Source organism: Macaca fascicularis, chromosome 7 (genome assembly GCF_037993035.2).
Source record: "Macaca fascicularis isolate 582-1 chromosome 7, T2T-MFA8v1.1".
NCBI lineage: Eukaryota > Metazoa > Chordata > Mammalia > Primates > Cercopithecidae > Macaca > Macaca fascicularis.
This window is the reverse complement of record NC_088381.1, coordinates 87,788,636-87,803,335: the sequence shown is the minus strand read 5'-3', so window position 1 is coordinate 87,803,335 and position 14,700 is coordinate 87,788,636. Positions and strand designations below refer to the sequence as shown.

Here is a 14,700-nt window from a genome sequence, read left to right as displayed (position 1 = left end):
TAACATATAAGATAAATTTCCTGTTTAATATTTACATAGCATGTTATATATTTTTCTACTACAGCGTGCACCATAACGACCAAATCATATGGTTTCATGTTACCCTACAGACTGAAAATGTCTATAATTCACAAATGATGTTTAATTTATCTTTCATTTCTCAGATAACTCAGCTTCTGGTACACAGTAGGCACTTGTTGAATAAATTAATGGTTGGGTGACTTTCAGACTTGCCAAGCCTGTCACCGAAAAAGCTAATCTGAGTTTATGAACGTCGCCATCACTGAGTCCTCAGTCCGTACATCACTGGGCAGTCTTGTGTAACATGTCAGTTTGGTCACATTTAGCAAAATCACATTTAAACCTTGTGATCCACTAATTCTACCTTGCCTCATGACCCTGTCATTTGTGAGCATCCACTCTAAATATTGGTCTCTCTAGTCATTTATATTTTCAAACATGTCATCACCATTTTGCTCAGTATTATCTTTATTCCATTTTTTTTTCTTTGTAAGGGCTCCCACTTTGTACTTGCTTCTTGGCGAATGGCTCCACTCTTCATTCACCAATCCAGTTAGCATTTGCTAAAGCCAGAAACTTGAGAAACACTGAAGGAACCTTTTAATTCCATCACCTCCCATATGCGGTCAATCTCCAAATCCTGTTGATTTTCCTTCTCAAAGTATATATATATATATATATATATATATATATATATATATATATCTCCACACACCCACACACATATTTTTTTTGAGACAGAGTCTCACTCCCTCACCCAGGCTGTAGTGCGGTGGCGCAGTCTTGGTTTACTGCAAACTCTGTCTCCTGGGTTCAAGCAATTCTCCTGCCTCAGCCTTCTGAGTAGCTGGAATTACAGGAATGTACCACTACGCCTGGCTAGTTCTGTATTTTCAGTAGAGATGAGGTTTTGCCATGTTGGCCAGGCTGGTCTCAAACCCCTGACCTCAAGTGATCCACCCACCTCCGCCTCCCAAAGTGCTGAGATTACAGGCATGAACCACCACCCCGGCCAATTTTCCTTCTCAAAGTTTTTCAACACTGTCTCGTGCACATGGTAGATCACTGTAAATGCTGGATGTTACCACATAAAGTTGGATAGTCCAGTGGTGGGATGCGGCAGCTACACATGTGAACTAGAAAGAAAAATGGGCTGCTCCTTAAGAAGAATTGGGAGCATAGTTTTAGGAGGCAAGCACATAGTTTGGTGAGGAAGGAAGAGAATACTCACTGTAGCAGTCTATCTGGTGACATACCACAGTTGGATTAGGTTCACAACTGACTGACTCACTCCAGTAATACTTAACAAAGTAATCCTGTTATATAAGTGACTTAAAAGAAAATAAATGATAAAGTCAGATTGACTTGGGTTCAAATACTGTACAGCATACTATGTGCCTGTAGGCAAGTTACCTTCTGTTTTGCTGAGCTTTTGGGAAAACATAGTTGAAGTACAGTTTCCTAGTACATGTTGTAGTGCCTAGTGCAGTTCCTGGAATATATTAGGACCTGCAGCACTCATAGCTGTTAGTGTTCATAATAATACTACCAATAAATATAATTACAAAGTAACTAGGATAATTTTTTAGCAGAATCATTTAAAAACCTAAATGAAAAACAATAAATTAATTTTAAATTTTTATTTATTTATTTTTGAGACAGGGCCTTACTCTCTCACCCATGCTGGAGTGCAGTGGTGGGATCATAGTTCATTGCAGCCTTGACCTCCCAAGCTCAAGCGATCCTACTGCCTTAACCTTCTGAGTAGCTGGGACGATAGACGTATGCCACCATGCCAGGTTAATTGTTAAATGTTTTGTAGAGACATGTTCTCATCATGTATCTAGCCTATGGAACATGATAAGAACCTTTCTCTACAAACCCTTGGCCCCTCGAAGTACTGGGATTATAGGCGTGAGCCACTGTGCCCATCCAATGAATTTAAGTGAACCTAAATGACTAGATTAAAAAGTCACTCAATTCCCATATATCTCATAGTGAAGCTATGGACAGTTCCTTTTAGTTGCTCAGATTTATTTTTTCGACCTTCTTGTATATTCTGGCACAATATTCTGGTATATTCTGGTTGGTCTGACATAAAGAAAGAAGACATAAAAGCACAGTAGTGTTAATAATTCAAAATGCAGAAGATAAAGTATTAAAGGAAGGACATTACATTTCCTGGGATGTGCATAAAAGTAATGGGAATAAGTTATATTTAATCAGGGGCATTGTAGAAAGTGAATTATTGAGCATGACTTCTAATACCAAATTATGTAATTTATCAAATTTCCAAATAATGAGGCATTCCTTTGCAAATAATTAGGCAAGAACATTGAAGGAAGTGTTCAGCTGAGGAAGAGCTGGGTAGCTGGGCACAGGTGTCAACAGTTCATTATAACACTATACTGGAGATGCTGTGCATGAAATCACATGTCTAGAAACTCAAAAAATTTTGCAAAAATATGCTCATATTATAAAGGCATTTCACTGGAGCTAGCATCCATGTGTAGATGTCTTAGAAAAAGTCAAGTGAATCCTAGACAGGGGAAGAAGTTACTTACCCTTCATGATAGAGCTATGTGCGGACAGTCCTAGGAATACAAACCGAGCCTGTGCCTTCTCATTGATACCTCTGTTTGCCTTATGTGGACTCAAAACCTGGAGCCTGATCCAAAGAATCCTAGGATATATAAAGATAACTGTTGAAACTCCCTTTTCTCCTTTCCTGAAGTGCTCAAAAGAAACGTTTATAGGTAATTCTGTTGGGCAATAGTTATAGCCAGAGGAAAGAAGCACACTCCTCCTATGGTTAGCCCTTGAGCTGTGGGCCTTGATTGACAGGGTGGTTATTTTCATCAAGGACCTCAGTCACCTCCAGGCACCCAGACCTTCCAATTATCTTGTCCAGCAGAGAAAGGTCAACAGGTGAGTTTTGTATATGAATTACTTTTGTGGCAGAGTAGTGCCACAAAAGCAGCGGTATATGAACCTCATGAAGAGATTTCAGAAAGAGGGTGCAGGTGAATGAAGAAGTAAGTGTCACTGCGATTCAGGGGTGCAATTAAAGTTTTATCTTGGAGATTATGTGATGATTTCAGTCTTCCCTTGGGCTGGTTTATGACTCCCTCAGGAGTCCTTGGCATAGCATCCTTTCTTCCATCATAGTTTTCATGTAGTTTAGGGCAAATTGGACCCCAGAGCAAAGGCAAGAAGAATGTTTTGAAAGGCGATGATGAGATGTCTGTGTGGAATTCAAAATAACTTCTTTTTGTTCTTAGGAAAAGTTATAAAAACCTCATTTCTAGAAAATCAGTTGTAATGTCCTCACTTTATTTCTAATTTGTGTTGAGTCTTCTTTTTTTCTTATTCTAGCTAAAGTCTTGCCCACTTCGTTTATCTTTTTGAATAGCAAACTTTTGATTTTGTTCATTTTCTCTACTGCTTTATATTTTCTACTTCATTTATCCCTGCTGTAATCTTCATTATTTCCTACCATTTGCTAGCTTTGCATTTAGTTTGCTCTTCTTTTTCTAGTTTCTTATGGTATAAAGTTAGGTTTTTGAGTGGAGATTTTTCTTCTTTTATAATGTAATCCTTTATAGCTATAAACTTCTCTCTTAGCACTGCTTTCTTTTCATCTTGTAAATTTTGGTATGTTGTGTTTTCATTTTTATTTGTCTCAAGATACTTTATAATTTCCCTTGTGACTTCCTCTCTGACTCATGGCTTGGTTTAGAGTGTGTTGTTGAACATCTACATATTTGTGAAGATTTTAGTTTTCTTTTTGCTGTTGATTTACAGTTTTATTCCATTGTGATTTGAGAAAGATAGGTATGATTTTAATCTTTCAAAATCATTAAGGCTGTTTTGTGACTTAACGTATGGTCTAGGCTGGAGGATTAAAATATTTTGAGTTGTGTCCATTCATAAAATGAAATAAAGGAAAGAGGATGGCAGAGTCTTTAATAGAAAACCTACAGCCTGGGCGACATAGAGAGACCCAATTTCTTAAAAAAAAAAAAAATTAGCCAGGCATGGTGGCATGTGCCTGTGGTCCCAGCTACTTGAGAGGCTAAGGTGAAAGGATTGCTTGAGCCCAAGAGGTTAAGGCTGCAATTAGCTGTGATCATACCACTGTACTCTAGCATGGGTGACAGGGTGAGACACTGTTTAAAAAAAACACTCCCAAACCCCAAACAACAACAGCAAAAAGAAAGCCTAACACCTTTGAACCAAAAAAAAAAAAAAAAAAAAAAAAAAAAAAAAAAAAAAAAAGAATAGATTGCAGCCAGTGTAATGGGGAAACTGAAGAAAACGGCATGTATAAAATCAAACAAGAGCTAACCCATGGCCACAAACTTCCAGGGATGACTGATTCCCTTCTGAGTGGCATCGGGTCTAGCTCTGGTTCATCCTTACCTGAGGATGAAGACCATTAGGGCACCAGCTTTGTATGACTTTCCCCCTCTCCAGCACCAGGTTCCTGTTTCCATCTCCTTAGCTAGGCATTGTCCTGAAGCATAAGGATTTGAACTACAGTCAAGTACTCTCTGAGCATGAATGGCCTTAGTGCTCACCTCTCAGGCTTTCATAAAAAAAAAAGACTTAGCTATTTTCTATTCTGTCTTCAGATTGGCAATGTTTTTAAGTTTTTTTTTAAATTTAGTATTTTTATTTGATCACAGCAAGATGGTAGATCAAAGCAATGCAACATTCCATTACTAAAATCTATATTTACTTAACATTTTAAATAATATCTCTCTTTGGTATTCAATTTATTTTATTACTATTATTATTGTTATTTTTTGAGATGAAGTTTCACTCTTGTCGCCCAGGCTGGAGCGCAATGGCACGCTCTCGGCTCACTGGAACATCCACCTCCTGGGTTCAAGCGATTCTCCTGCCTCAGCCTCCCAAGTAGCTGGGATTACAGGCATATACCGCCATGCCCGGCTACTTTTTTTTTTGTATTTTTAGTAGAGACGGGGTTTCACCATGTTGGCCAGGGTAGGCACAAACTCCTGATCTTGGGTGATCCACCACCTCGGCCTCCCAAAGTGCTGGGATTATAGGCATGAGCCACCACGCCCAGCCTATGTTATATTTTATAGTCATATTTGCTTTGTCTCTGGGACCTTAGCAGTAACCACTAGCGTGGTTGATTATATGATAGTGTAAGATAATTTCTAGAAGCACTTCTATTCTGTAACCTGAGGTGCACTTGCAAAGAGACAATGCCTATGCTGTGCTTACAGCCTCTTTCACACAAGTTCCATACTTACACACGTGCAGCTTCCCGTGAGCTTCCACGGTAATTAGGCCGTCCCCTCTCAGTGAACTTTTGCTACTTAACAAAAAGAAAACCTTCCAATTTTCTCTATCACAAGACTGTGAATCCTATGAGGGAAGAAAATGTGTCTTATATACCTTTGTCTCAAATTTATTTTCTGGCTCAATGTTTGGTACATTGTAGGTGCTGAACAAGGGCAATAAAAATCAATAATTGAAAAATAAGGGAGATGATGTCTAAATATAAAACTGTGATAAACTCGTTAAAGTTTTATAACAGTATATTTGTACAAGCCCTAAGATAAGGAAGATGTTATCTCAGGTTTTTTCTAAAGTACAAAACTGTCCGAGTGAGATGATGTTAAGGGGCTCTGAAGACCCCGCTTCAACATTTCTGTCAATAAACAGGCTCCTAAGGAACCCTAGCATTGTGGGAAAAAATGATTTTCCAAATCTAATGATCAGAAATTTCCCCTAGAAAATTGTTCTTTGTTGGCCGGGCGCAGTGGCTCAGGCCTGTAATCCCAGCACTTTGGGAAGCCGAGGTGGGTGGATCACCTGAGATCAGAAGTTCGAGACCAACCTGGCCAACGTGGTGAAACCCCGTCTCTACTAAAAATACCAAAAATTAGCTGGGCATAGTGGCGGGTGCCTGTAATCCCAGCTACTCAGGAGGCTGAGACAGGAGACTCATTTGAACACGGGAGGCGGAGGTTGCAGTGAGCTGAGATGGTGCCATTGCACTCCAGCCTGGGCAACAAGAGTGAAACTCTGTCTCAAAAACAAAAAAAGAATTGTTCTTTGTTTAACTAAAGAACTTACTCATATAGCCAAACACCACCTGTTCCCCAATAACCTATGGAAATAAAAAAATTTGACAAAATATGTTTTATTATTTATTTTTGCAATAAATAATACAGGCACAGGCACATGATAAAGAATTTGAAAGCACAAAAGGAGTTACGAAAAAAAAAAAGTCTCCTTTACTCTCTTGTTCCTTAGACACCAAATTCTTCCCGCCTGAAACAACCGTTGTTATCAGTTTCTTGGAGCTCTTTCAGGAAATATACACATTTCCCTGGAAGGCAACTATAATATGCTCTGCTACTCACTTTGCTTTTTTCATTTAACAGTATGTCTTGGACATGTATATCATTGCATATGGAACTGCTTCATAGTTTATAAATTGAAGACATAATATTCCATGGTATAACTCACCATAGCTCATTTTACTAGTCTTCTATTAATGGGAACTGATGTTTTTCTCAATATTTTGCTATTACAACAATGCTGCAGTAAACATTTCCCATGTGTGTAAAAATATCTGTAGGCTAAACATCTTAAAAGTTGGGTTGCTGTTTTAATGGGTATGTGCCTTCTAAATTTTGATAGAGGTTGCCTTGTCACCCTATATAGTGTTTGTAAAACTTATATGCCCACCAGCTAAGTGTGAGAGAACCCATTTCACAATCCTCAGACTTAAAATGTGTTATCAAACTTTTTGATCTTTGTCAATTTAATAGATAAAATGTGAGATATGTTTATAGGCTTATTCTACTTTTGCCTTTTTATGAATTAGTTAGTGCCCTTTCTATGTTTAAGAATCTTTTTCTGGATGTTATTCATTTATATCGTTTTGCTCATTTTCTTACTGGGATGCTGTTCTGTTCTCTTACTATTTTACAGAGTTTCATTTATATTAAGGAAACAAACTTATTGTGATATGACTGGCAAATAAGGGAGAAGTCCTAAAGGGAAATTCAGGGTTACTTTTCAAAGAAAAGGGAACTTGGGCTAGTTAAAAGGGAGGTGAAGAGGAACTTTTTTTTTTTTTTTTTTTGTAATTGTTAAAGTCATTATCCTTAGCAAATTGCTCCCTGATTCCCAATTCCTATTTATTTAACCTGAAAAACAGGTATTTGGATTAGTGGAGACACTTCAATCACAGCATGACCTTTCACTCCAGGCCTAGGGGAAAGTTCAAGGAGAACTAGCCCAAACTTCTAATACAAATTCTGGGTAACTATTTTCCTGACCTACAATTGCTGGATGCCTTCCATTAAAAGAAGGCCTAAATCTGTGGTCCCGGTTTTATCATTTATTTTACCATAGGTAACCTTTCCCCTGCTTCTTGCAGGTGAAGAGTCCTCAGGGATTGTTTGCTGGTTGCAATGAAAAGAAAAGCAGGTGTGCATCCCAGATTTGTGTTTATGCCAGCCTCTATATCCACCTGTCCCTCTGATTTGAGGGCTTTTGAACACACATGCTACATGATCATCTTCTGAAAGTGAAGGAAGAAGTGAGAATGTATGGAATCTAGCTAGAGTAGAAAAAACTTTCTGTTCATGACTGAAAAACTTGTACTAAACCCAAAGTAATTTCTATCAAAAGTAAAATCTGGACAAAATACATAAAACAACCATTTGAAGGCACTCGGAGCAATTGGCTTAGGCAAGCCTTCATGGGCTACAGTCCAAGATGAAGGGAAGAAAAGGGAGGTGAGTTTCACATTCACCATGTGTTTTTCCCTGAGGATATTTGACCATTTACTGGGTTGGGAGAGTATGAAGAAAGGAGGAATAAAGCCTGAGCAGAAAGCAGTAGTTTCACTGAACTGAGAAGGTAGAGAATTTGGTGTTTTCAGTTGCCAAAGCTGCTAGTGTTTGCGAAACAATTCCTGGAGAGGGGAGGACCACAGAAGCTAGGCTAAAAATATGATGCAATTCCCCTTCAAGGCATTTTTGGATTTCTAAGCTGTGTGTACATGGCGAGACCTCAAAATAGCTAGCAGAAACTAAAGCTGAGCGTCTAGAGAGCAAAGCAGAAGTTTCAGGAGTCATGGGGTTCAAGAAGCATTGAAATAGGAGGCTAGGATCAGCTGAAGTGAAGGGGCCTTCTAAACAGTCCAGATTTGCCCCGAGGTCTCAGAAAGGCTAAAACAAGCACAGACCATTTTAAGAACACATACAAGTAGCGCTTGAATAGAATCAATGTGATCTGCCTCTCCTCCATCTACTTGCTAGAACAACACTTAACCTTCATTAATGCACATATTGTCTTTATAGTTTTTTTAAAAAAATGCCCACCAGTCAATTAAAAAACACTGAGGCATGCTACACAACTGGGCAAATAATCATGGTCTGAAAGGAGAAATAACAGAAACATGCTCACAGGTGTTTTAGCTTTGGCCAATAGTAAGATGAAAAATTAACTGTATAAGACCAGTTTTTTTTAGTCCCCCCAAATTAAAGACAAGATTAATTACGCAAGGATCTTTTTGATTAACATTTTATGTTCCCCATAATTTCTTCAGAGATTTTTTCATATCTTTGTTCCTAAGACTATATATCACAGGGTTAACGAGTGGGGTAACAACAGAATAAAACAGAGTCACAATCTTCTGCTTTCCAGCTTCATTCTTAGATGGTGGGCTCCCATACATGACTATCACTGAGCCGTAGAACATTGAAACCACAGTCAGGTGAGACCCACAGGTGGAGAAAGCCTTTCTTCTCCCAGCTGCTGAAGGGACTGTCAACACAGCTCTCAGGACCAGAGCATAGGACCCCATGATGAACAGAAAGAGCACAAAGACAGGCAGAGGACATAAGGCAGAAAAGATAAGTTCTATCACAGGGTCTTTTTTGCAAGTGAGTGTTAGAAGAGGAGCTGGGTCACATAGGAAGTGGTCAATAATCCTAGGTCCACAGAAGGACATTTGGGAGATGATGACAATAGGAATCAAGAACCAGATGAAACCAAGTACCCAGCAATTGATCACAAGATTGGTGCAGAGATGTCTGGTCATAATGGTTGGATAGCGTAGAGGCCAGCAGATGGCAAGGTATCGATCAAATGCCATAACTGCCAGGAAAAAGCATTCTGTAGAACCCAAGGAGAAGAAAAAGTAGAACTGGAGGAAGCACCCAGAGAAGGAGATGACCTTGGTGTCAGAGAGGAAGTTGGCCAGCATGTTGGGGACTGTGGAGGTGACATACCAGATCTCCAGGAAGGAGAAGTTGGCGAGCAGGATGTACATGGGGATGTGGAGTCTCTGATCCCAGTGCACAGCACAGATGATGGAACCATTGCCCGTGAGGGTCAGGAGGTATACAACAGTGAAGAGCACAAAGAGGAGGATCTGTCCTTCCCTGGGGCAAGGGAAGCCCAGGAGGATGAAGCCAGTGAAGGTGCTGGAATTGCTGGGGATGTTGAAGATTTTCATGTGTCTGTGAATTGTAAAAGCACCAGCAATTACTGGATGACAGTGCAAACATAGATGGGGAATCAGGTTTATATTTTAATCATTTTGGGAAAGAAATGCGTATTATGAGCTATTGAAATAAAAAAAAAGAATGCAGATATGTCAATAGTCACTTTTTTTCTTTTAAACCGACATATTGATCTGGATTGATTCTTTGCTCGCATTCACATTTTTACCATAGGCTCAAGAAAACTTTTGACCAATATTGATAAGCTGTCATATACATTTTATCAGGTGTAAAGCCTTTGCAGTTTTCACATTTACAACAATCCCCTTCAAGAGCCTTTGTATAAATATATAACAGAATACGTATTTATGTATATTCTTACAGAAATGGAATTTCATTTTCAGAAGGTGAAATCATTGCAGCTTTTTGTGGCAGAGACTGAGTGAAACTGTAGCCAGGCAATATGGGCCTATAAAACTGAATTACTTCTTTTATATAACTTTTGACACTGGTCTTAGTCTAAACTAAATGGCTAACTTATTAACGTTATAATATTATTCACTTGTTTCATGAGTAACACAGTCAAATCAGTCAGAGGAAATTAGCTGTTGTTAGTTTCTTTTTTGTTAGGACAGCAGTCCTAGCCATCCTCAATAGACCAGGCTGAAAGAATTATTAACTGGCCATGCTGAAACATGTCTGTGCTTGCCTTGAAGAATATACAAATTTGCCTAGACTATAAAGATATAATTAATTCTATTCCAATAATACAAATTATGGATATAATTGATAACATGGAATTCTAAATAACAGTTCATTTGTAGCTGATATTAGACTAAAGCTTTGGTCCATCTCCCAGTAACCACTTAGGAACATCTCAAGGGAGAGTGGCTTTTGAAGGCTGAATATCTGCATGATGCCTTTAATTTGTTTTAAATGAATTAGAATATCTTTGTTAAACATTAATGTACTCAGGCCTTGGAAATAGTTAGAGCCCTTTCTAAATAAGTGCATAAATGAGCATACTAAAGAAAGTCTGTGTCCCTCTTTCTATGTTAGATCCACATTTTACTTTTTGAAGTTGGCACAGGGACCCAGGAAGTTTTAAGGTAGCAGAATCTGCTGCCCCCAAATATGCCACTTTGGCATGAGATTATTTTCAGCTGAGGGTAATTAAGAATACAAGAAAACTTCTCTGTCTATTATTTGCATAGAGGCAGGACATAACTTTGCAAGGGTGGCCTTCCTCCCCTCGCTACCAGGAAGGACAAGGTAAAGTTACCAGAGACAACTCTAAACGCTTTCAGTCTGGAGATGGCACCAGAGGAATCTATATAACAATTTTACCAACTTTAACCTGTATCTTTCATTAGTTTGCCCATAATATTATTTTCCCCAGTATCCCACCCTAGAAATGCAGAGTTCTATTTATTTGTCTTGTCACTTCCCTAAAAAATTATTATTCTTTAGTTGAGATGCTATGTAAGCCTAACGTCTAATCACACCTTTGAGTTACTCATCTCCCAGCGCTCCAGTGTGTATTTAAGATGCATATGCTCATAAACTTATGTTTGTTTTTCTCTTGTTGATTTGTGTTTTGTCAGTCTTACTTAAAAGGCCCCAGCTGAAGAACCTAGAAGGACAGGAGAAAAAATTTTTTTCCTCCCCTGCAGAGTCTACTAATTTCTTACTAGAATATTTAAGTTCTGTAAAACTTACAAGACCAAAACCAAAAGATGTCGGCAGCAAGTTGATATCCTTCTCAATCATAGATGTGGGTACTTAGAGGTTTATGTTGGAAGAATACAATTTCATTGTTGGTGGTATGAACTGAGGGAGTAATTTTAACACAATCCATAATGATTGCTTGATTTGTTTATTTATTTTTTGAGAGAAAGTCTTGTGCTGTTACCCAGTCTAGATTGCAGTGGCATGATCTTGGCTCAACCTTTCACTCCAGGGTTCAAGTGCCTCAGCCTCCTTAGTAGCTGGGATTACAGGGGCACACCACCATGTCTGGCTAATTTTTGTGTTTTTAGTAGAGACGGGCTTCACGCCATGTTGGCCAGGCTGGTCTCGAACTCCCGACCTCAAGTGATCTGCCCCACCTTGGCTTCCCAAAGGGTTGGGATTACACACGTGAGCCGCCACGCTTGGCCCCATAAGGTTTTAAAACACCCTGTAGGTCATTTGTAACTCAGGATTCCCTAATTCCCATGACATGGAGGATGCTTGGAGACAAAAGAGTCTCCACAGGTTCTGCCAGACTCTGTTTTAATATATATAATCGAAATAAGAATTTAATGTATTTGGCTCTTGGTGGGAGTAGGGTGGAATAGGTTCTGGTAACTGCACCATAAACATTCATTTTCTGTAAGTTCTTTTCTTCTCTGCTTCTCTGCTTTTAAAGTCATTTGTTTAGGGGCCCAATAAACTTCTAAGACTGCATATTTATCTTTTATAAAGAGAATTGAAAGCAGATAGTGGACAGGTTGAATGATTTTCTAAAATAAAGTCACTCTGCACCACTTTCACCCATGATCAAGGACATTAAGCATTTAGTCATTTCTATGCCACACCTTTGCCTTTGTAGGGTGTTTTAAAAGTTATTAGCTTCACTTGAGCCATCCATGGCTAATGAATAAAACTAATGAATTACTAATGAATCAAAACACACAAAAAAGAATTCTGCTGTGATGTGTGAAGGTCCTTTATGTTTTCTAAAAAAGATTAAATGTATATGACTAGTACTAATTCAGAGGAATATAATTTTATTATGATCAATTAAGAATAACACTTACTAATAATGCTTAGGTATTTTTGACCAGGATATTTTGCTAGTGTTCCTGAAATTTTATTTTAGGACCAAGCATCTGCTCAACAGTCTAATAATTTGACTTCTTGGATTAAATGTTTAATCACTTTTTTTTTTTCTGATGGAATTTATTTCAGTGTAGTATCTCCTTTTCCTCACATCTTGTTCACAAATAATTCCTCACATCTCGTTCAGAAATAATTCCTTTTAGTTTTGTCTCAAAAATAAGTGTCATGTCTGCTCACTTCTCCCCATCTCCACTGCCAACATCCTAGTTCAAGCCATCATCTTTTCCCCTGGACCACGTGATGCTGTTCTAACTGGCTTCCTGTTTCCACTCTTGCTCGTCTGCCACTTGTTTTCCAGGCCACAGCCAGAGTGACTCCTTAAAAGCAGAAAATCAGACCAGTTTCTTTCCTTGCACATAGATTCAATTAGTTTCCCAATGCTCTTGGAATAAAATCAAACTTTCAAACTGTGATCTTTGATTTGACCCTTCTTAACATTTCCAACATCATCTCATGATTCTCTTACTCAAACTTTCTCATACACACCAACGCACACTCTGTTGTTCAAAGGGGGCGCAAATATGCTCCACTAACACAAGCACTGCAAATATAAAATAAGGATTCACTGGAGTAAACACTAGCAAGCAGAGGGTAACAGAGTGTACATCATTCCCTGGGCTTTCCTGGTCCCACTGAGGGGTGTACATATTTGGACTACACACACACTAGCCAACATTTCCGTACCAAGGGATTCTATCTCTGTGATACTTATACCAGGGTTGGCAAACATTTTCTTAAATAGTTTAGTCTTGTGGGCTGTATAGCTTCTGTCAAAACTGCTCAGCTCTGCTGTTGTACTGCAAATGCAACCATAGATAGTACGTAAGTGAATGTATGTGCCTATGTTGCAATAAAACTATTATGTCCACTGAAATGTGAATTTCATATAATTTTCATGTGTCACAAAATCTTACCTTCCATCAATTTTAAAACTTATATTAAAAATGTAAAATCAATTGTTAACTTGCTGGCCCTACAAAAATAGGCAGCAGGCCAGATTTGGCACACTGGCTATAGTTGGCTAACTCCTACTGTACACATTTATAGGGAAAACAGAGCAAGGAACATCCATTTGACTGTGGAACAATGGAAGCTCCTTGGTGAGGCAAATGCCTTTGTTAGAAACAGAGGGGAGACTGTAATCCCAGTGTTTTGGGAGGCTGAGGTGGGCGGATCACTTGAGCTCAGCAGTTCAAGACCAGTCTGACCAACATGGTTAAACCTCTGTCTCTACTAAAAAGACACAAATCATCCAGGTTTGGTGGCACACACCTGTAATCCCAGTTACTTGGGAGGCTGAGGGACAAGAATTGCTTGAACCCAGGAAACAGAGGCAGCAGTGAAATGAGATTGCACCACTGCACTCTAGCCTTGTCAATGAAGGGAGAGTCTGCCTCAAAAAGAAACTCCAAAACAAAAAAACAGAACAACAAGAAACAAAACAAAAAATAAACAGAGGGGACTTCTAAAGGTCAACAGCTGGAATCGGTCTGTTCTGCTGAGCTAACTCCGACCTCTGGGCCAACTTTCAGCTAAATTATATTTCCAAAACCATTGGAATTTGCCTCTCTGACTTGTCTCCTTTCTATACACAGGTATGCACACACTTAACATGTACACCCTTCCTCCTCAATACTTCAGCAATATAATACTGGCCTTCTTTCAGTTTCTACAAACAGCTGGGTACTTTCAGGACTCAGGTTTTTTGCTCTTGTCCTTCAAGTTCACTCTTTATTGCCAGTGCCCCGCACAGTCTGTGGAAGATAGTAGGTATTTCTCAAATATTTGTTACAAATGATTGTCTATATATAGAGAATATAGATAGATGACACATTGATAGATATTTACCAATTACTTCATTGAACTGCAAAATGAAGGAGAGATGAAATTTGAGGAAATGAAATATATAAGAAAGGCTTCAGATTACCCTGGGCTACTAGAGTGTTGTCCTAGACTTGAGAGGAATTCCAGTCAAAGGAAGCCATGGGAAATTGAATGTTCTGGGCGACAGAACATGTCCCATCCCAGAGAGTTTCCTCCTGACTGCTAAAGATAATTACGGTCCCACAGCTTTGGATGTAGAATTAGGACAGAGCTAGAGGGAAATTCTAACTTCAATATTGCAACAAAGTTGCAGAAGAGTTCTAGTGGTCTTTTAACTTCTATAAACTTCACTTTCTTTATATGAAATGGGAGTTGGATTATATGATTTTGATTCCTTTTCATTATGAAATACTTCTATTCCAAGTATCCCACAAATATACATGATATCAAGACTTATGGATCTAGAGGT

The 14,700-nt window shown here is 38.7% G+C and overlaps 1 protein-coding gene across 1 annotated transcript; it reads right to left on the bottom strand.

Moving 5' to 3' along the window:
- Nucleotides 1-8,444: 8,444 nt before the first annotated feature.
- LOC102135592 (olfactory receptor 11G2) lies at nucleotides 8,445-9,553 on the bottom strand. Its single transcript, XM_005560661.3, has one exon. It carries the CDS (start codon nucleotides 9,536-9,538, stop codon nucleotides 8,603-8,605), a length of 936 nt encoding a protein of 311 aa, XP_005560718.3. The 5' UTR covers nucleotides 9,539-9,553; the 3' UTR covers nucleotides 8,445-8,602.
- Between the last annotated feature and the right edge of the window lie 5,147 nt (nucleotides 9,554-14,700).